At 39.7% G+C, this 22,994-nt stretch overlaps 4 protein-coding genes across 7 annotated transcripts; all 4 read left to right on the forward strand.

Annotated features, from left to right (window-relative positions):
* The first annotated feature begins 3,966 nt into the window (after positions 1-3,966).
* On the forward strand, positions 3,967-4,877 carry LOC109797579 (ESCRT-related protein CHMP1B). Its single transcript, XM_020357658.3, has one exon. It carries the CDS (start codon positions 4,067-4,069, stop codon positions 4,676-4,678), a length of 612 nt encoding a protein of 203 aa, XP_020213247.1. The 5' UTR covers positions 3,967-4,066; the 3' UTR covers positions 4,679-4,877.
* A 7,629-nt stretch (positions 4,878-12,506) lies between these two features.
* On the forward strand, positions 12,507-14,091 carry LOC109796977 (serine/arginine repetitive matrix protein). Its single transcript, XM_020356856.3, has one exon. It carries the CDS (start codon positions 12,658-12,660, stop codon positions 13,702-13,704), a length of 1,047 nt encoding a protein of 348 aa, XP_020212445.1. The 5' UTR covers positions 12,507-12,657; the 3' UTR covers positions 13,705-14,091.
* A 555-nt stretch (positions 14,092-14,646) lies between these two features.
* On the forward strand, positions 14,647-16,415 carry LOC109798066 (cytochrome b5). Of its 4 annotated transcripts, none has more exons than XM_020358272.3 (4): positions 14,647-14,798; positions 14,897-15,019; positions 15,676-15,742; positions 15,862-16,415. In XM_020358272.3, the coding sequence occupies exons 2-4, from the start codon at positions 14,933-14,935 to the stop codon at positions 16,131-16,133; spliced, it is 426 nt and encodes a 141-aa protein (XP_020213861.1). In that variant the 5' UTR covers positions 14,647-14,798; positions 14,897-14,932; the 3' UTR covers positions 16,134-16,415. The 4 variants fall into 4 exon arrangements, with proteins under 4 accessions (XP_020213861.1, XP_020213860.2, XP_082922998.1 ...); XM_020358271.3 differs by having other exon boundaries at positions 14,714-14,798; positions 14,892-15,019; XM_083066872.1 differs by having other exon boundaries at positions 14,734-15,019; positions 15,862-16,168; positions 16,271-16,415.
* A 1,811-nt stretch (positions 16,416-18,226) lies between these two features.
* On the forward strand, positions 18,227-21,055 carry LOC145953168 (uncharacterized). Its single transcript, XM_083066932.1, has 2 exons — positions 18,227-19,336; positions 19,415-21,055. The coding sequence occupies exons 1-2, from the start codon at positions 18,983-18,985 to the stop codon at positions 20,738-20,740; spliced, it is 1,680 nt and encodes a 559-aa protein (XP_082923058.1). The 5' UTR covers positions 18,227-18,982; the 3' UTR covers positions 20,741-21,055.
* Positions 21,056-22,994: the final 1,939 nt, after the last annotated feature.

Raw genomic sequence — 22,994 nt, forward strand, 5'->3', positions numbered from 1 at the left:
TCAACTTCTATTCTCCCTTCTCTTTACACTTGTTAATACTTATCATTCTTTTTTATATTTTATACCATATTGTATTATACTTATATTTTTATTTCTTCTATTTTTCTCGTTCTTTAAGTGTTACACAAGGTTAAAGTGTGGAAACTATTTTTATTTTAGAATTAAAGTCTAGTTAATTTCTTTATAAGCAAAATCTGATAAATAAAATGAAATAATTCTTTTATAAACTAAAATTAGCTTATTTGAACTTCTTAACCGTGAGACCAAAACCTGATAATTTATTGTTTGGCTATGTTCCATTTTCCAAAAGACACTAATAAACAATATTTAATTTCAGTTCAAAATTTTTGTCAATTTTTTTTCTTCTAGATCTTAATATCCATATACCTACTATATTTATATAGGATAAAACTAAATTTATTGATTAGATATAATTATACTCAAATCACATAACTTGGAGCCAAGCTACGCAAAATGTTATACTCGCGGCAAATAAATAATTTATTTCGGACTAATACTGTACTTTGACATACTCGCATACCTTAGCTAAGATGGGAAATTCAAGGTGGTAAGGAAATGTCCCACATCGATAAATATAATTGGTTTAAATAGCTTTATATAATTAGGAATTGCATTACTGGGAATGTGGATTATGAGGCATTGTGAGTGGGCCTACGCAGTTTACTGGACTCAGGAAAGTCCCCGGGCGATGGCTGCAGAGATGCAGGCTCGGTCACGAGTATTTACGAGCTGGGACTTGTTTCGTTCGCTAGAGCGAGTGGCTGAGACCCGTGTGGAGCCATTGCAAGTCCTGTGACGTATAAATTGGCCGATATCACAGTCATTCTCAAGGTCCTATTGACTAACATAACGGGGCTTATGCCCTCGTGATCCACAATCATTTTTTACCAATGATTTTAAATTTAAATTTATGTTCTGAAAATGAAATGAAAGAACGGTTCGATGAGAATGTCAACATTCACTGCAATTTATAATTTATATATAATATTAAAGTTTTTTCATTAAAACTATTACATGATATTTTAAAAAAATTATATTTAAACTTATTTGATTTACTTTTATCTAGATATTCATAAAATAATAATAGCTAAAAATTAGTCGTAATAAATATTTTATATTGATTACATGATTATAAAAACCTTTTTTTATATTTTTATAATTCCTTTTAACATTTTAGATTAAATAAAAAAGTTAGTAAAAAAAAAATATTTTGATGAATATTTATGCAATATTTTTTTCTTATCTGTTAATTTATCTTTGTAAACATTGATAAAGAAAAATAATATATTATTTAATTTTTATGGATTGTTATGTAAATTTTTTTAATGTAATCAACGAATAAAAAGTTATATTAAGTAATTTTTAAGATAATTATTGTCAAAGTTAAATTTGTTATATTAAGTAACTTTTAAGATAATTATTATTAAAATCAAATTTATCTTACATATAATTTGTAATTTGATAATAATATAAAATATTTGTAGGCTATCAATATATATACCATGTTAAAATATTTGGGTACAAAATAAAATATAGTAGGAAATATATGTTTATAACTGTTTTACCAAAATTAATCATTATTTTTAATAATAAATATTTCATATTAGTATCATAATTACTAAAAAAATACTATCTCTTCCAATATTAATTTGATTTTTGCATGTAACATTTATAATACTTAACTTTGTGTATATAAAGTAGTATTGGCATAATTTTTTTTACGGTAAGTATTATTATTTTTTACACCTAGTATAAAATATTGTTGAAGATGTCAATCAATTGGAATAAGATTGTTCCACCTCAATAATTTGTATTAATTATAAATAAGAGTTATTTATTTATCACAATGATAAAAATTAAAAATATCTTCTTGAAAATTTGGAGAAAAGAAAAATTAAAAAAACATATATGGACTTTTTCTTTTACTAAGAAAAGTTAATGAGTTTAATTTTTAAGATTGATTTTATTATGTTAAAATATATAATGTTAACTTTAAGTATGAAATTGACTATATTGAAAAGAGGATACACATTTTACATGTCTTTATAGTATTCGTACAAAATTAATCATTGTTTTAATGTAGATATTTTATAACAATATTATGCTTTGATTAAAAAGAAATATAATATTAAAATTAAACTCACTATATTAATAATATACATTAGTAAGTAATTTTCATTTAAGAATATTTTAAATATCTATCCAATGTACAAGACCATTTTAACTGATTTACACATTTTAAAAATATTGAATAATTAATTAATGACTTTAAATTTGTGAATACTGTAAATTATTATTTAAGACCACCCTTAACATTTTTTAAACAAGAGAAAATTTGGTTAATTGATTTTCATATGAAAAATGTCAATAACACATCATCTTCAACTATTACATTTTCATATTTTAGTATTAGTCTATCATTTTTTTAATTATTATATTTTCATAATTTAGTAAATAAAACCCTTTTTTAAGAGAGAAACGCTTTTTTATTTTGAGATGCAAACTTGAATTTATTAAAATACCAAATGTCAAAGTTGAATGTACAAATACACAAAATCACTATTATTAAGACTATGTAGAACAGAACCACATCATTACCAGAATAAACGAAATGTCCATGGTGCACACAATTCAACCACAATATTGGCTGAAGCTATCCCTTTCTATGTAAAAGATATATTTTTAAAAAAATTACTAGTAGAAGATTAAATAAAACTATTTTTTTTAATTATAGTAAAATGTTTATTTTTTTATCTTTTATCTTATTTTTTTATTTTATATTTTTATTTATAAAAAATTTATTTTAATTTTTTATCTTTTCTATTTGAATTGATTTGATCTTTTTTAAAAATAATTATTTTAAATTTTACTATATAATTTTAAACCAAAATTTGACTGATTTAATGCATTAAATTTTCCTATATGAAAACTATAGAATACAATTAAGGTTTGAATGCAAAATAATTATAAACATAATAAAAATTATTTGAAAAATGTATGTGATGAATAACTAAAAAATAAGGCTTAAATATGTTTTTAATCCCTCAAATTTAGGGTAAATTTGTTTTTGTCCCTCAAATTTAAAATTATTGCTTTTAGTCCTTGTAATTTCAAAAAATCTTATTTTATTCCTTATATTCAAATTTTGTTAAGAAATTTATCAAATATTATTGCATAAAATTTATCTATTAATGTCTTTATTAGTGAAAATATCACATTAAATCCGGTTGATATTGTATAACTGTCTTAATTAGTCACTTTCAAATATGTTATTGGTGACTTAAGGGACTAAAATAAGATTTTTGAAAATTACATGGACTAAAAACAACAGTTTTAAATTTGAAGGACCAAAAATAAATTTATCTCAAATTTGAAGGACTAAAAATATATTTAAACCAAAAAATAAATTTTTTTTTTTTCATACTTATTAGCACATTTGATTTGTATTTCAATTGCATTCAATAATTTTCATATAAGTGAATTTTATGAGATAAATTTCAAGTTTTGAATCACTTTAAAAAAAATTCAAGGGAACTAAATATATGTAAATTTAGAAGATAAATAACTAAAATAAATATTTTAAAAATAAAAAATTAAAATAAATTAAAAAATAAGATGAATGACCAATTATCTTATTATACTTCTTATTTACAGATAAATAACATAATACAGTACATGAGAACATTTTGAAAGTAATTAAACTAAATTTATCATATCATCAGTAAATATATTTAAAATAGATATTTTTTAATATGCATTAAAATAATAATATAACTATAAGATATTCATTTAAGTTGAAATAAAGAAAATGTGTTTTATTTGAATTGGAAGAGTCACGTAGTTTGGGCCGCGTGGGAATGACGGGAGCGCGGAGAGAGAAAGTAGTAAGGATGGTTCGAGGAAGGAGGCAAGCCCAACCCAATTACTTTCCAAATAAATACAAGGGAAGCCTAAAAGTAGTTGCAACGTAACGCCTAAACAAAATTCGAATTTCCATTCCCTTCATCGTTTCCGAAATTGGTCATCGAAAAACCCTAAGCTAAGGATGGGGAACACGGAGAAGCTGATGAATCAGATCATGGAATTGAAATTCACATCGAAGTCGCTGCAGCGCCAATCGCGGAAGTGCGAGAAGGAGGAGAAAGCGGAGAAGCTGAAGGTGAAGAAGGCGATCGAGAAAGGCAATATGGACGGCGCACGGATCTACGCGGAGAACGCCATCCGGAAGCGCACGGAGCAGATGAACTACCTCCGCCTGGCCTCCCGCCTCGACGCGGTGGTGGCGCGCCTCGACACGCAGGCCAAGATGACCACAATCAGCAAGTCCATGGGCAACATCGTGAAATCGCTCGAGTCCTCTCTCGCCACCGGCAACCTCCAGAAGATGTCTGAGACCATGGACCAGTTCGAGAAGCAGTTCGTCAACATGGAGGTCCAGGCCGAGTTCATGGAGACCGCCATGGCCGGATCCACCTCCCTCTCCACCCCCGAGGGCGAGGTCAACAGCCTCATGCAGCAGGTCGCCGACGACTACGGCCTCGAGGTCTCCGTCGGCCTCCCTCAGCCCGCCGCCCACGCCGTTCCGGCCAAGGAGGCTGACAAGGTCGACGAGGATGACTTGTCTCGCCGCCTCGCCGAACTCAAGGCTAGAGGTTAATTAATTAATTAATTAATAATAATGCTATCACTTTGCATGCACTGTTACTCTATCTTATTACATATCTTTCTGTATATTTAACTGAATTCGGTTGGCTGGCTCTAAGAGTAATAGATATTGTTGTGTGGACATGGCTTTCAGGGGTTTCTGTTATGCCCTCGTGTGAATACTAAATACTATGCTTATATTTGCCTTTTCATATTTTTGTATTTTGGATTATTGGATTGGGGTTTATATCCCGTCTGGAATTTTGCACAGCCTGGAGGGAGGAATAGAGGAGGGATAAGGTGACTAGTTCTGTCTGTGTGGTTTTAATTGAGGGACTCGGATACCCTGCAGTGCATGTTTTGCCTGCAGTTGGGGAATCCATCACTCCGCGTAACCTCTCTAATAAACTTTTTAAGTCTAGTCATGTGAAGCTTTGGATAAGGGAAGGAGGGATTGCGGCTCCCATTTGACGGGAGGCAAGGGTCTGTGTCCATTCATGGAGAAGGGGTGGTGGCATGAAGGAGTGGTTTGTGGGCAGTTTCAATCTCTCACCGGGGTGGCACAATGGGGGCCTGGCATCACAGAAAGGATGCCAGCTTGGGGGTGGGGATAATGGGTGGCAAGGATGCCGATTTTGCTGGGTTTGTTTAGTGCAAGCTGGTGTGGGAACTGGTGCAGTATGTGTTTATCATTGAACTTCTCATTTGTAGTCTAGTTTACTGGATGTGTTAGTGATAGAAATAAATATGGCTATTATACGGCATACACATGTTTGTGTTGTGTATATATAATACATTGCTCATCAAGATGAATATCGAGAACTTTCGTCTAGGTGATCCAGATAATCCTTAATCCCAATGAGAAGGAGAGTTACTGATAGGCATTCAAATTACACTTCCTCGGGTTCTTGCTCCTGTGAGATGGCTTATTTAACATTATCTCATTAATTCTACTTTCATAATGAGGTGAAATGGGAGATTGGACATGCTTTCCATATTATACGAAGCATTGTTCTAAATGATCCACCAATGGACTTTGTAAAATTAGGTAGTAATAATATTATAATAATATAACGTGCCTTTGTTATGAGGGCGTCTAGCTTAGTTGATTATGTAGGGTGCCTTTGGCACAAGGGTGTCTAGCTTAGTTGATTGAGTAGGGTGTGGGAGTTGTTTTAAACTCCCTTAGTACTGTAATTGATTCCTGTGGATTAAAATAATTAAAAATAATGTTCCTTCAGTAATTTCTTTTTGGTTTTTCTAATATTACTTATGGTGATATGCTTGGTGTAACACTTGACTTTAGATCTGCTAGCAAGCCTGTAGATTGTAGGGTAGGACAAAAGGAAAGAAGAGAAGTAACATTTATTAAGTTGTTATTATGCAGTTCCAAAATTGCATCAACATTAATGAATTCAAAATAAAAAATAAAAACTGAACCACGCCTTGCTTAGGCTGTCTGCCTTCATTCAGTGCACAATTAAGGAGACATTGCCCAGGCAATTGGAGGAACAACATAGACAAATTATCAGCCACTTACCTCTTTGACTCCAAATTTGAGGCAGAAGAATTGACCGTAGAAGTCAAGTCCTTGGCCTGGAGGAGCAATGAGCAATTCCTAAACAATTATCCTCCTCATGGACATTTAATTATGGGTTAAATACGTTTGTAGTTCCTGCAAAATAATTTTTTTTTATTTTGGTCTCTGAAAAAGAATTTATTTGCTTTTCATCCTTTTAAAATTTAGAACTAATGCTCTTGATCCTTGTTGTTATGTAATCATTTTTAATTATTATTTTTTTATTATTAAAAGGTTAAGTAATTATTTCAGGTGTTATTTACAATATTAGTAATATCATGTTAGTGTGTGATAAAAAGTAGTCATTTTAGATTTTAGTGAGATAAAAATTAAAAAAAAATATCTTACAAAAATTAAAATCAATGGTTTAGTCATTTTACAAATAAATATTTTTATAAGAATCAAAATTAAAATTTATTTATTTTATATAGATTAAAAACATATTTAAGTTTTTAATTATTACATTTGAGTTGTGGCTATAGGTTTTGCTCGCCAAAAGAAAGTGCCCTTCTCAGTTAGTTGGCTCGTCAAGTATTAATATATTCATGGATGCTCTTACAAATTATCAACATATATACAACATGCTCTTAATTAATGTAGTAATTAGAAGAGAACATACATGGTATAAATCGTGTATTTGTGCAGGCTACGATGTGCAGCCATCGCAAATATGTAACACTATCTTTAAATTGCTTTTCTGTTCGATGTGACTTAAACTTGAAAAAAATAAAAAATAAAAAAAATTAAAGTTTAAATATGTTTTTAGTTTTGAAGTAAATTTTGTTAGTTCTTCATGTTTAAAATATGTTAGTTTTTGTAATTTCAAAAAAGCATATTTTGGTCCTGGAGAATCACTAGTAAAATCAATAACATTGATAAATTGAGTTAATTGTGTAAAATCAATTATATTTAATGTGATATTTTTATTAACAACTATAATGCTGGAATTTTGTGCCATAAATTCTATAATTTGTGAATTTTGTTTAACAAATTTACTAGTGATATTTTAGTGGTAGGATTGAAATAATTTTATTTTTCAATCGGCACTAAAGTTAATTTTAATCTTAAGAATCTAAAATCAAATTTACTTTGAATTTGAAAAATTAATAACATATTTAAGTTAAAATTTAATCATGCACGACAGTGATGTAGGTTTTCTTACCCTTAGTAAGATTAGCGAAAGGGCTAGCAATATTTTTCGACTACAGCTATTGATTGACATGTTAAGAAAGGACCAGCATAAGTGAATCATCTAGCAACGTAGAGCACAGGAGAGGAGATGGAGAAGTGAAGTGGTGTGTATTTTGTGTTGCAAAGAGGAGTAGTGTATCGGCTGAGGATAAGCCTTCTCGCCTTGCACGCTCAAGGCTGGAGGGCTAATGTACGGTCCAGGACGAAATCTGACTTAGGGCCTCCACGAGGGACATGTCGGCCATGGCTAAGTCGACCCCCTGTCTAGCAAAGCCCTTCCGCCTTATAGGCTCAGCGTTGGAGGGCTAGTGTACGGTCCAGGTCGGATTCTGACTTGCCTACTACGTATGTCAGACTGACTGTAGCTCTCGTCGATATGTCAGGCCGACTGTGTCAGGTCGACTGTAGCTCTCGCCGATATGTCAGGCCGACTGTAGCTCTCGCCGATATGTCAGGCCGACTGTAGCTCTCGCCGATATGTCAGGCTGATTGTAGCTCTCGCCGATATGTCAGGCCGACTGTAGCTCTCGCCGATCACCCCTCTAAGAGTGGTTCGGTTATTATTCGACTTGGTTTCTCTACTTAACCTGGTCAGTATATTTTCGATTCCTTCCGCTTACAAGAACCAACTCGGCCAATACCCGACTGTACCCTCAGTACGGGTATGGTCGGTCGGGGGCCGACACAACTCTCGCATACAGGGACTACCTGATAGCAAGGGCAAGGTCCCACTGTCCCTCACCAAATATTAGCCAGATCAAAACGGTTAAGGAAATCTCTACATTCTCGGGGCCCATAAAGCCCGTAAACAAGAAACTATAAAAGAAAAAACCCTAGAGTTGAGAAGGCAGATTACACTCTTGAATGCTCTGGCTTTGAGGTCTGACCTAGGAAAAAACCCTAGTGCACCTCGTGGCCGGAACATTTTGGCGCCCACCGTGGGGCTACGGTAAAACTTTTCCTACGCCCCAAGTAACACAGGAGAACCCGCACTTTACCATGGCGAGAGGCGGCACATCCAACAACGACTCACAACACCCTACCATGGAGGAGATGATGGCATTGATCAACGGATTGAGGGAGGAGAATGCGCGATCCAGGGAGAGAGAGGAGACTATTCAACGAGAAAACGAGGAGATTAGGAGGCGGGCAGACGAGATGCAAGCTATGATAACGGCCAACGCCAGGACGGTGGAGGAAGATGTCATGATGGAAGTCCATGATGGAAGTCCCCAGGGATTTTCGACCTTTTTCGGAGGCCATAGAGGCCGAGACCATCCCGAGGGATCATCGGATTCCCCAGTCGAACCTTTTGATGGAACTCAGGATCCCAGTCAGCACTTGACGAATTTCCGTGCTCAAATGTTGATTTGTGGAAGAAGTATGGAAGTCCGCTGCAAACTATTAATGGGTACACTCAAAAAAGCAGCACTGGATTGGTTTAGTGGTCTCCCTGACCGATCAATCACCGACTTTGATGTCTTTAGTCGGCTCTTCATGACACAGTTCGTCGCTAACAAGAAGAAACCACCGATCACTTCGGACTTGTTCGATCTCAAACAGCAGCGGGAGGAGTCGTTGAAGGACTTTCTGCAAAGGTTCAATGAGGTCGCCTTGAGGATAGCGTCCTTGGATGAAAGGATGGCAGTCATCGCGTTCCAGAAGGGCTTAAGGTCTGGAGCTTTTGACATCGCGCTAGAGAAAGCGAGTTGTCAAATGATGTCGGAGGTGAGAGCTTTCGCCCTGAGTCACATCAAGACGGAGGAGGGACAAATCAACTAAAGGGCAGCTGAAAGCCGAGAAGCTGGGGTCGTCCCAAGAGATTTTTATTCCATATAAAAATGTGAAAAGGTTTTTTTTGCTGAGAAGGTTTTTAATGAGGCACCGCAAACCAATAATTCCTGAATCCTAATAAACATCATCCCTTATTTATCTTATATGATTTCTAACATGTGTTATTTTGAAGGCACCACAAACTCGTGATTGATCGGTAAAAATCTCACTGGACGAGTATAAATAACTCGAAGACCAAATTCGTGATTGATCGGTAAAAATCTAACTGGGCGAGTATAAATAACTCGAAGACCAAACTCGTGATTGATCGGTAAAAATTCGACTAGGCGAGTATAAATAACTCGAAGACCAAACTCGTGATTGATCGGTAAAAATCTGACTGGGCGAGTATAAATAACTCGAAGACCAAACTCGTGATTGATCGGTAAAAATTCGACTGGGCGAGTATAAATAACTCGAAGACCAAACTCGTGATTGATCGGTAAAAATCTGACTGGGCGAGTATAAATAACTCGAAGACAAACTCGTGATTGATCGGTAAAAATCCGACTGGGCGAGTATAAATAACTCGAAGACCAAACTCGTGATTGACCGGTAAAAATCTGACTGGGCGAGTATAAATAACTCGAAGACAAACTCGTGATTGATCGGTAAAAATTCGACTAGGCGAGTATAAATAACTTGAAGACCAAATTCGTGATTGATCGGCAAAAATCCGACTGGGCGAGTATAAATAACTCGAAGACCAAACTCGTGATTGATCGGTAAAATTTCGACTGGGCGAGTATAAATAACTCGAAGAAAAACTCGTGATTGATCGGTAAAAATCCGACTGGGGGAGTATAAATAACTCGAATACCAAACTCGTGATTGATCGGTAAAAATCCGACTGGGCGAGTATAAATAACTCGAAGACCAAACTCGTGATTGATCGGTAAAAATCCGACTGAGCGAGTATAAAATAACTCGAAGACACAAATTCATGATCGCTCGGTAAAAATCCGAACTAGGGGGAAGTAAAACTCATCAGAGAACACCCAAAATACTAAATCATTCTAGGGAGATCGACATTTGTCTGACCCGTAGGCTTATCATGTCCCACACCTCGGGCAAAAACGCCACATCTTAGCTAGAAGAACATCTTTTTATTTCACTCTCGGAATGGTGGGCATGGGGGCTATTAGTTGGATTCATTTTAACTCGAAAAATTTTCCACTCATTTTGTGAGTTGGTATTTCGCCGATCGGATTGTCGAATTTCATTGTAACAAAAAATTTTCTCATCATTTATAGTCGGAAATTAGGCGACTTGATTTTGGTGAATTTCGACTCGGTATTTCGGTGACCCAAGGTGACTGAGTCGGATAGTTAACCAACTACTCCATTTGAAGCTTTTTAACTGGGTGAATTTTCTCACATCCCCTACTAGAGCCCGAGGAGCCACGAATTGAGATAACGAGTCAGTGAATCTTCTTGGTCTGTCCCTTGCCTTAGCCATAAAAGTGTGCTCAACAAGAATCTGACTGTATGTATCGGCTGAGGATAAGCCTTCTCGCCTTGCACGCTCAAGGCTGGAGGGCTAATGTACGGTCCAGGACGAAATCCGACTAGGGGCCTCCACGAGGGACATGTCGGCCATGGCTAAGCCGACCCCTGTCTAGCAAAGCCCTTCCGCCTTATAAGCTCAGCGCTGGAGGGCTAGTGTACGGTCCAGGTCGGATTTCGACCTGCCTACTACGTATGTCAGGCCGACTGTAGCTCTCGCCGATATGTCAGGCCGACTGTGTCAGGCCGACTGTAGCTCTCGCCGATATGTCAGGCCGACTGTAGCTCTCGCCGATATGTCAAGCCCACTGTAGCTCTCGCCGATATGCCAGGCCGACTGTAGCTCTCGCCGATATGTCAGGCCGACTGTAGCTCTCGCCGATATGTCAGGCCGACTGTAGCTCTCGCCGATATGTCAGGCCGACTGTAGCTCTCGCCGATATGCCAGGCCGACTGTAGCTCTCGCCGATCACCCCTCTAAGAGTGGTTCGGTTATTATTCAACTTGGTTTCTCTACTTAACCTGGTCGGTATATTTCCGATTCCTTCTGCTTACAAGAACCAACTCGGCCAATACCCGACTGTACCCTCAGTACGGGTATGGTCGGTCGGGGGCCGACACAACTCTCGCATACAGGGACTACCCGATAGCAAGGGCAAGGTCCCACTGTCCCTCACCAAATATTAGCCAGATCAAAACGGTTAAGGAAATCCCTACATTCTCGGGGCCCATAAAGCCCGTAAACAAGAAACTATAAAAGAAAAAATCCTAGAGTTGAGAAGACAGATTATACTCTTGAATGCTCTGACTTTGAGGTCTGACTTAGGAAAAAACCCTAGTGCACCTCGTGGCCGGAACAAGTAGCATAAGTGAAACTACAAATGCATAGACGTATATAGCAAGCATAATATTTGGACAAATTCTTGGTTCTTCTCAGTTTTAGAAATTTAAACCTCCACCATTCATTGGAGATTTTCATATGTTTCACGAATATAATCGTAGTATTTGCTAAGCTTCATTTAAACAAATAATGACCGCGTTTTTATCATTAAATATACGGTTGGGTCATCGCAAAAGTTTTAAATCGGAAATAGCGACCTGGATTTGAACGTTTTCTGTGGGGGCGAGAATAAAAGAATAATTCGTTGCACACTCAAAATAGTTTTCATTTCTTTATATTCCGTCATTTATTATATCTATTCATTTACCACTATCTAAATCTAAATATGGGTTGTAAAATAATAACAATAATAATAATTATTATTACCCTAAAGAATAATAGTACGTACTCATTTGAAGCCATAAAGCATTCTGAACGAAGGCTAATTAAAGAAAGAAAAGTCATGAACCTTGCAACCCTCCATAGATTGACTTGGACGTTTGAAGGACCGCGTTTGCTTTATATATTTATATATACATATGTTCTTTTCTTGTGGATCGCTGAAATAGGTTAGTTTCCATTCCTCCGTTACGTACCTTAAAGTAAGCATCTTGAAAAGAAGGAAAAGGCAGAAGTTATAGAGCATCGCTCCCTCACTGCCTCTGCAAGCAAAGTCCCTGACAGGATATACCAATATTATGTATAGGATAAAGTTAAAAGATGTTAGGTGTAGCTTGTGTTATGGTAGCCGCAATTAATTGTTGCATTACATCAGGGTATCATAAGATTAGCGTTGTTTGTGTGGAAACAAAATTGTAAATGACTACTCCAGCGGATACCAACCTTACTTTGTGAGCTTGTGTCAGCTGGAAGTGGCTATTGAATCAGATGCCTTTCCCTTTGCCGCTGCTACCACTCATGTAATCGGAATTCCTTTGTTGTTTCTTTCAACTTGTAGTATTTCTTTTTCTTTCCTCATTTCCCTTTTGAGAGCTATAAATAGCATGCCTCACGTCCACCATGTCCATATACATGAGTGCTCATTATTAATAATTCATATTACCTTACCCTCTATCATTCACGGTTTGAACAGTTCAATGGCTAACCCACCCCCAGTTCGTCCATGGTTCCGCTTAGCCTCCATTCGCTCCACCCCTGCTCCTGCTCCTGCCCCTGCCCCTGCCCCTGCCCCTGCCCCTACCCAAGAAACACGCCCTACCCTACCCGCATTTAGAACAGCTTCAGCACCTTCTTCACCACAGACTCATCCAACTCAAACCCCTCAAGAACCTTCTTCTCAACCTCACAAAGTTTCCTCTTCTCTCCCAACTTCTCCACTTCAAAAGCCTACACTCACCACTTCCCCACGTGTGCCAAGTCCCAATAACCACTCTCCAAAAACAGTAAAACAAAGTGATCATAATCGCAGCCCAAAGCAGTCACCCAACAACAAACACACCTCTCCTCCACCCTCTCCCCTCACCCTCCCACCTTCCCAGTTGCGGGCCGAGCCCAAGATACCCGACCAGGCCGAGCCCAAAACCGTCCTAGTCCAGAAAACCATCGACAGGCCCAAGCCCACCTCGCACAATGGCGGCCACGTTAAACACCACCACGATGAGTCCAAGGAGAAAAGCCTTCACAGAAAGGTTTCGGACTCCGAGGACTCCGGCATGAGAGTCATCACCATTGCCGGAGAAAACCGTGGTGCCTTCATGGAACTCATCCAATCCCCCAAGAAACACGACCCCAAGTACCTTCACAAGAAGGGCACCATGAGTTCCAACATCAACGTCGACGGGGTTGAATCGGAGGGTTCCAGCGCTGAGGAAGGGAATGTGAACAAGAAGGATAAGAATCAGAAGGGTAGAAGCGCGTCTTCGTTTCCCATGTCTGCCTACATGAACAGCAACGTTCAGTGTGTCAACAACTCTCTCCTCTACCACACTTCTTGCTCCCACCACGACCCCGGAGTGCGCCTTTCTCTTTCTAAGAAACCCTTCGGTGAAGGCTTCCATATCAAGGAACACGTTGATGCCCACCACGATTGATTCTGTTTCTCGCTTACACTTACACTATGCTAATATGGTATATATCCCAGAAAAAAACAAACAAAAAAAAGGTTGAGTTGAGTTGAGTGGCCAACTAGGTGCATGCATGGATTCTGATTCTTGTGCTTCACTTATTCTCTGGAGCCAAGTTGAAGATTCGCCACTGCCTTTGGTGGAAAATAAATGTATTGTATGCTAATAACTATCCAAACACTTCATTGATTAGCTTTTGTATGGAAGAGATTCTGATTTCTGAACCAGTGGATTGGCGGGGGGTTGTGTGTACGTCTTATTTGTTCATTCAGAAGGTGCTGTTTCTATCACCAATAATGTTGTACGTGTTAAAACATTTGTTCCCATAACAATTCTGGTGTTCAATTCCATGTATTTCACTCGATCTTTATAATCTGTTTTATCTTTTAAAAAATTAAATTAAATGAACCCGTTATAAATCCTATAAATACCCCCAAAAATTTTATACTAAAAACACAAAACACCTGTACATGCATATATCCATTCACGTGCATATCGATGCATACAATATATTACTAAAAACCGAACGCGTGGAGCGCATGGCCTTTCAATATAATAATAGTTTAATTTCAATTTGTGTGAATGCGAAAAGAAATTATTAGCTAGGACTAGGATGATGAAGAAAGTATAAAAGGCAAACAATAAAAGAAATCAAAATAACTAGTCACTCGCATTGCCACGATAAAAATATATAAAAAAAAACTTAAATATATGTTTATGAATAAAGATTATTTTGATTAAAGCAGTGTATTACTTTTTTATTTTACATTAAATAATATATTTTAATTACATTAAAACTAAAATTCATATGTTAAATTAATATTTTGAATCCATGTAAGATTTAAGAATATAAATCAATAAAAATATTTATAAAAACTTTAAATCATAAAAAACATTAATTCACGTAAAATCTATATATTACAAACAGAAACTTAAATTACAAATAAAATAATTTAAATATAAAATTCAAAAAGTTATATATAAGAGAGCAATGTTTGAACAACGTAATTCGGATCCAGTGAAGTTCAAGGGCAAAAAGTTGTGCTGTGCGCCTCTCCTGTGTAAGAATTTTACTTCAACATTTCCCATTTTTGTGGTTTTTGTTAATTTTTATTCTCCTTTTAATATCACCCTTCTTCTGAATAATGTGGGAGTGGAGTGGGTGTGCTATTGGTGTGTGGCAGAGACAGCAAAAATGGCTTTAAATTCCAAAACTTTAACTTTTGAGGAGGTGGCTAAGCACAATCACAAAAAGGATTGCTGGATTATTGTCCATGGAAAGGTCTCTTTTCATTTTGTCTTTCTTCTTCATCTCTTTTTCTTACTTGATCTGTTTCAGTCTAGAGGATGGACATGATGAGTGCTAAATGTTTACACTATTGCCACTTGTTAAGCTTATCAAGTTTTATTTTAATGAAACAAGTGTGCATGAATCCAATGCAGTTCTTTTTTCATCCACAATGATTTTGGATTTGAAAACATTTTTGGTAGTAATCCAGCTCAACCAGTTAAGAATAATAACCAAAATGAAGAACAAAGAACAATAAAAAATTATAATACTCCTCCCAACCGAATTATCTCACTAGTTGCATCATGAGCCTTGGGCGTGCATTTGGGTCATTACCAGTAATCACTAGCTCATCAACGTAGGCCAGTATGGCTATGAAAGTGGATCCAAAAGAAAAAGTGAATATACAATGACTGTCACTACTTTGGTTGAAGCCATAATTAGTTAAACGTTTGTAAACCAATCTCCAGGTCTGTCAAAGCCCATATATGGCCTTCTGTAGATGTCAAATAAATATGTGCCAAAGATTCAAATTGAATTTTAGCATTCACATTATTCTATATCTCTTCTAAAATTGGTGCTTAAAACTTTGATTTCATGACCAGTATGTCGATCAAATTATTATAGCTAATTGCTTTTCACTGTGGCAGGTTTATGATATCACCCCATTTTTGGATGATCATCCAGGAGGTGATGAAGTTTTGGTGGCGGCAACAGGTAATCAATTTCTCGTTGTTGGCTAGTTCATATTAATAGTGTGCAAGTGAAAAAACTATCATCAGAGAGGAGTGAGCGAAGAATCTCAAGTTCTCAACTCAACCTTATCTTTGTTGCAGAGAAGGATGCGACCATTGATTTTGAAGATGTGGGGCACAGTGACTCTGCCACAGAAATGATGGAAAGATACTTGATTGGGAAGGTTGACACTGCCACTCTTCCAGCCAAAGTTAACCATATTCAGCAACCACCTACACAAGCGCATGGTGTTGGCAATCAATCTTCTGGATTTGTTGTGAAGATGTTGCAATTCCTGTTGCCATTGTTGTTATTGGGCCTTGCCTTTGCTCTGCAGCACTATGGCAAAAAGAAGTATGCTAGCACCTCATGAAAGCTCAATTTAATTGAGCTAGAGCCGAAGTTTCAGTATGTTTGTTAATCCCTTGCCTATACAATACAGTATATCGAAGTGGTATTCACCAAAAAAAAGGTCTTAAATCAATGTTGTATCTCTGTATCACCATGCAGGGCCCTTGATGCACTGTTGTGTGGTGTCTTTGATCAGTCATGCTACTTGAGTAGCTCTTCATTTAGACAAATGATTTTTTATCTGATCTCGAGTGTTTGAATATTTTGAAATGGATTTTATTAAATCAATTGGGTCAATGATCTAGTGATTTATTCTTTTGGATCTCTGGGATTTTTGGGAACAGGAGGCTCGGACCCTTCTCATAAAGCCTGGCCTTTGTTTGGAATGCATGGAAATTTAGAGATGAGAAAATAAGTGAAAGAATACACACTTAATGAAAATCTTTTCTTCCCAATTTTCCAAAATTTTTAAAAAAGAATAAAAAAAAAACTAAAAAAAATACTACTATAATCTTAATGGTTACAACATTTACCAACAAAATATTATATCTAATTTTTTTAGAATATTTATATCATTCTCTAAATATGTTATTTTCTTTTCTCTCATATTTTCTCCTTTTTATTAAACAACTAAACAAAAAAAAAATTTACTTATCTTTTTCTTCTTTTCACTTTCTCTCCTTTATATTTCTTTCACAAACTAATCAAAGCATTAATGTTCTGTGAGCTCTTTCTCACCCTCGAGCTAGCTGGGCCTGTTCTTTATGGCCTTATCCTTTTATCGGGCTGGGTGAAGGATAATGACGAAATTTGGACTACATGAGAAATTGGGCCTCACAAGCTTGCTCCGTTAAGGCATTAAGGGTGGTCCATTAGTAAGCCATGCCTTTTTGTTTGGCCTTGCTGATAAAAAGCAGGGGAGTGTTGAGTTGAGTCTACTCCATCAAAAGACTTGAGGATATGTTGTATTTTTTATCTCTCTATTTATTTTAATATATAATTTTAATTGTTTTATTTTAAAATAGAGATACTTAATCCTCTAATTTTATAAATATAAATTTTTGATTCTTCTATCAAATTGACATAAATTAATTATTAAATTTTAATGTTTATATATACTTGTTCTTACCGGAATTTGGTCGTAGAGGTGACCCGTCCAGTAAGATCGGTGAGCCTCCTTTGCCTGATGTATTGGTGCTCCAAGATGGGGGAGGTACCTGCAAAAGAGACTCCGATGCCAAAATTAGGGTTTGTATGTGTAATAGTCTCGTATAAGTAATGCACGTACCTTGGAGTGAATTAGGTTTGCCTTGGGCCTTTTTGGGCTTGAGATAAGATATATCATGATATGATATGATATGATTGAAGGGCGGATCTGGTTTGGGACGAGATCCTTGGAATCAGGTATGATTTGCTTAAATACCGGGCTGACGTCGCGCAGCACGTGCCCGGGGCTGTTTTGTATTGCCAATCCGGGCTCGGAGCCCGGGTGCGAAGTACGGTTAGTACACTAGCCCCCCGAGCTCTGAAGACCGTAGGTCGAGGAGCTGAGACCGGGCTCGCTAGTGGGAAGTAGCTTTCCACGTGCGCCATCTGAGGGTCCGCCATGTGTCGCGACTGTTTATTTCCCGGAAACGTGCAAGTGGCGTATTAAGGGAAATGACGGTTATGCAATGATGGGTTGCAATTAATGTGTCATCAGGCGTGCCCCTTGGTTGACACGTGTCGCGTCGGTTTTGAATTTTGGGGGAGAGTTTTTTCCTTTTCTTCCACTCGCGCCTCTTCGTTTTTACTCTTTGTCTTTCTTCTGACTTCTCGAGTACGAGAGCTTTTCTTGCTTTCTTGCCTTTGTGCTTTCGTCGCCGTTTCTGGTAACCCTTTCTTTGTTAGGGTTGTTTTCTGAGGAGGAGTACCAGGTACTTCCTTTTTATTTGTTTCTTCTCTCTTTTCATGGCCGGTGGAAGTGGTGTCGATCTTCTGCGTCTGCCAGGGGCAAGGCGCGTGGCAAGGCGGTGGCCTCCGGAAGGGTCGTTGTAAAGAAGAAAGACTCGCCGCCGTCTGGGGGCCCGGAGCCCGACGTTCCTGGTTACGACTGGGTTAAACGCGAGGTGGTTGAGGCTCAGAGCATTTTTCGCTCTTTCCTCGAAGTGAATGTGTTTCGGAGGGTGCATAGGGTTTGCGATTCCTCCATCTCCCACATGATTCGGCTTGAGCCCTGTCAGGCCGATGAGGGCGTGTACATGGGGAGGTTTACTGATCCCCCCCATTTCTATGTATATCAATGCTTTTTTAGGGATTTGGGTGTCTGTCTTCCCTTCACTCAGTTTGAGTGTGATTTTTTGAATTTCATCAACGCGGCTCCTTGCCAGTTGCATCCCAATAGTTGGGGTTTTTTGAGGGCTTTTCAGGTTCTATGTACAGTTCTAGGTATAGAGGTGTCTCTTCGCGTCTTTCTTCATTTTTATCAGTTGAAGATAGGCGTTCTGCCTTATGGCATTTTGTCCCTGAGCGGGAGTAGGGATGGGGGTTTGTTTACTCCCTACTCCCAATCGTATAAGAATTTCAAGCAAGAGTTTTTCCGGGTCGCCCTCGGGGGTGTTGATCCTTTGGAATATGAGGTGTTTTACTTCAGCGGTTTGCCGAGGTTTCCGTTCTATTGGCGTCCCAAACCGTCTAGGTTTCACGGCTTGGGAGATTAGAAGGTGACGGCCGCGGAGGCGGCCGCCATTAAGAATCTTGCCGCGCTCCCTCGTCCGCTGGATTGCAAGCTCGTTCTATCGCTTGCAAATTCACCTTATAGGGAGAGGGGCCTAGAGAGTGAGTATTGTACGCTTCAATAGATTGCCGGGCTTGTGTAGTTGCCTTTTACTAATGTGTTTCTGTTTCTTTTCTGCAGGCATTATGGGGAAAAACTTGTGGCGCGAGCTTAAGCACCGCTACAACGTTACCGAGCTCGAGGTTCCTAAGCCTCTGGAGGAGGATGTTGCCCCCCTAAAGGCTAGTCGGAAGAGAAAGAGGGGGGGGAAAGAGGCCGAGGGAACCTCAGTCCTTCCAGGTGCCGAGGAGGTGGCCTCCAAGGCTGCCGATGCTGATGCGGTGGATCTCACTGAGAGTCCACCACCCCAGGTGGCTTCTGAGGAGGTGGCTCAGGTTGTTGAGCCTACTGGGCAGGCTGCCGCGATGGAGGTCTGGACTGCCGGGCAGGCTGCCCGAGTTGCCAAGGTGGTGAGTGTCGTCTTTCTCGGACTTTACCTTTGCCTTTTGTTGTGTTGTCCGGTTGTCCGATCTAAGTGATTTTTGCAGGCAGGAAATACCGCTGAACCTGAGGTGCAGGCGGGAAATGCCGTCGAGCCTGAGGTGCAGGCCGCTGAGCTGGTCGCCCAAGCTGCTGAGGTGGGTGGTGTTTTGTCTCCTTGTTTTCGTGGTTACTCGTACGTCACATTATTTGTTTTTGACGTGGGACTGGTTTTTTGCAGGCGGGGCCGGGGGTCCCTAAAGTGGACTTTTCAGGGTGCTGAGCGGGGAGCACCGTCCTCTGCCACGGATTCGGCGCCGCAAGCGGGCTCGTCGCAGAGGCCTGCCCGGACTCAATACCTATCCCGTCGCTTTGGGAAGGGTATAGATAAGGTGCGGCTGGATCACGTGAGCGCCTCCGCCGACATGGATTCATTGTGGAGCGCGGGGGTGACTACGGAGGGGTTCTTCCCTCAGGGTTCGCTGAGCTCCGAGGACCGGGGATTGATAGACAGGGTCGGTCCCGAGGATAGCCTTGATGCTGCCCAGGTCATGCTGCAGAGAGTGATGGGTATAGTGAGCCACTGGAAGCCTAAGTGGGGCCAACAACAAGAGGACCTGGCCAAGTTGAGAGGCCGACTTCAACCTTGGAAGGAGGCAAACAAGATCCTGAGGGAAGAGAATAAAGCTCTCAGTGCAGCCCTTGGTGAGGCGAAGCGGCACGAGGCTGAGCTCCGTTCTGCGCGTGGCGACCTGGCCCGGGTGCAGAAGTCTCTTGAGATTGCATTGCAATCCAATGAGGCTTATGCCTCTCAAGTGGGGGAGCTGCAGGAGCTCGTCGCCTTTTCTCGAGGCCGCGCTCGCTCCTTGGAGGATGAGGTGACCTCTAGTCGTGGCCAAGTACGGGCTTTGGAGGACATTGTGACCTCTCTTAAGGGCGAGTTGGCGACGGCGGATGAGGAGCGCCTCCGTAACGAGGTAATTCTTGGTGGCCGTGAGGACGAAATTGCCACCTTGAAGGCGGAGCTCGCGGAGCTGGTGGCGGGGAGGGCGGCCACAGACAAGAGGCTCGCGGAAGTCGAACGCTCCGTTGTGGTTGAACACAAAAGGGGCTTCCAAAAGGCTGCTCGTCAAACTCGGCTTCTTGCTCCCGGATTCGACTTTTCTTCCATGCATGTGGAGAAAGTCGTCCGCTTTGGGAGGCTAGTCAAGGAGGACGATGCCGACGACAGTTGTGGCGGGGATGCTTCAGCCTCGGCCGCCTTTGTAATAGCTGGATTTATTTTTCTTTGGCTTGAATTGATGTACCGAATTTTGAGGACTTTGTTTGTATATATGTATTTTGTTCTATCTTGTCCGTGTTTGCGTTCAATTTTGGCTGTTCGCGCTGTTTGAGGCACGTGTTTGGTGTCTGCTATATGCTTCTGTATATGGTGATACTTCTACCTTGAGTTGGTGAAGTCGAGATTCGAGGTCGGCCTTAGTTTTTGTTTAGTAGGACTCTTTGTGGGAGTTCGAACCCGGTTGTAAATGAATGTGTTAAGATGTGTATTCGACCTCGAATTTTGACTAAGTAATTGTTGTGAAAGTTTGTAAATGACCCTAGACTGGAGTCAAAGTCCGAATTCGACCTTAAGTTGGTCGTGCCGGGGTTTGAATTCGACCCCGGTACTGAGAGTGGGGTGTGCTTTGCCAGGGTTCAAAGTCGTCCTTAAGTTAGCGGTTCGTGCTCGACCCCAGATTATCGTGTTCGAGGTTCGTGCTCGACCTCGCTTTAAAATGAACAACACAATTAAGGTTCGAATTCGACCTTATCCTTAGAGTCCCGAGGTTCGTGCCCGACCCCGGATTATCATGTTCGAGGTTTGTGTTCGACCTCGCTTTAAGATGAACAACATAATTAAGGTTCAAATTCGACCTTATGCTTAGAGTCCCGAGGTTCGTACTCGACCCCGGATTATCATGTTCGAGGTTCGTGTTCGACCTCGTTTTAAAATGAACAACCCAATTAAGGTTCGAATTCGACCTTATGCTGAGAGTCCCGAGGTTCGTACGCGACCCCGGATTATCATGTTCGAGGTTCGTGTTCGACCTCGCTTTAAAATGAACAACATAATTAAGGTTCGAATTTGACCTTATGCTTAGAGTCCCGAGGTTCGTACTCGACCACGGATTATCATATTCGAGGTTCGTGTTCGACCTCGCTTTAAAATGAACAACACAATTAAGGTTCGAATTCGACCTTATGCTGAGAGCCCCGAGGTTCGTACTCGACCCCGGATTATCATGTTCAAGGTTCATGTTCGACCTCGCTTTAAAATGAACAACATAATTAAGGTTCGAATTCGACCTTATGCTTAGAGTCCCGAGGTTCGTACTCGACCCCGGATTATCATGTTCGAGGTTCGTGTTCGACCTCGCTTTAAAATGAACAACCTAATTAAGGTTCGAATTCGACCTTATGCTGAGAGTCCCGAGGTTCGTACTCGACCCCGGATTATCATGTTCGAGGTTCATGTTCGACCTCGCTTTAAAATGAACAACATAATTAAGGTTCGAATTCGACCTTATGCTTAGAGTCTCGAGGTTCGTGCCCGACCCCGAATTATCATGTTCGAGGTTCGTGTTCGACCTCGCTTTAAGATGAACAACATAATTAAGGTTCGAATTCGACCTTATGCTTAGAGTCCCGAGGTTCGTACTCGACCCCGGATTATCATGTTCGAGGTTCGTGTTCGACCTCGCTTTAAAATGAACAACACAATTAAGGTTCGAATTCGACCTTATGCTGAGAGTCCCGAGGTTCGTACTCGACCCCGGATTATCATGTTTGAGGTTCGTGTTCGACCTCGCTTTAAAATGAACAACCCAATTAAGGTTCGAATTCGACCTTATGCTGAGAGTCTCGAGGTTCGTACTCGACCCCGGATTATCATGTTCGAGGTTCGTGTTCGACATCGCTTTAAAATGAACAACCCAATTAAGGTTCGAATTCGACCTTATGCTAAGAGTCCCGAGGTTCGTACTCGACCCCGGATTATCATGTTCGAGGTTCGTGTTCGACCTCGCTTTAAAATGAACAACCCAATTAAGGTTCGAATTCGACCTTATGCTGAGAGTCCCGAGGTTCGTACTCGACCCCGGATTATCATGTTCGAGGTTCGTGTTCGACCTCGCTTTAAAATGAACAACATAATTAAGGTTCGAATTCGACCTTATGCTGAGAGTCCCGAGGTTCGTACTCGACCCCAGATTATCATGTTCGAGGTTCGTGTTCGACCTCGCTTTAAAATGAACAACATAATTAAGGTTCGAATTCGACCTTATGCTTAGAGTCCCGAGGTTCGTACTCGACCCCGAATTTTCGTGTAAGAGGCTAGTTTAACTTCGAGTGTTACAAAAGCAATTCGTGAGGAAATGGATTCAGTCGAGGACCGAAGCGGGAAAAGAGTGCACAGCTTGTTCGTACTGAAAGTAAAAGAAGATTAAGAAAAAAACTTAAGGAGCTATAGTGGGGGGATTCCCCTCGCTTTGCTTGCTTGACGATGAGATCTTTAGGCTCTCGGCGTAGCATTGTCGAGCTATCTTCTGATTAGCTTTGACGGAGATGACCTGACCGTCTTTGCCCGGGAACTTCATAGTGAGGTGT

Source organism: Cajanus cajan, chromosome 11 (genome assembly GCF_000230855.2).
Source record: "Cajanus cajan strain Asha chromosome 11, NIPB_CcT2T_4, whole genome shotgun sequence".
NCBI lineage: Eukaryota > Viridiplantae > Streptophyta > Magnoliopsida > Fabales > Fabaceae > Cajanus > Cajanus cajan.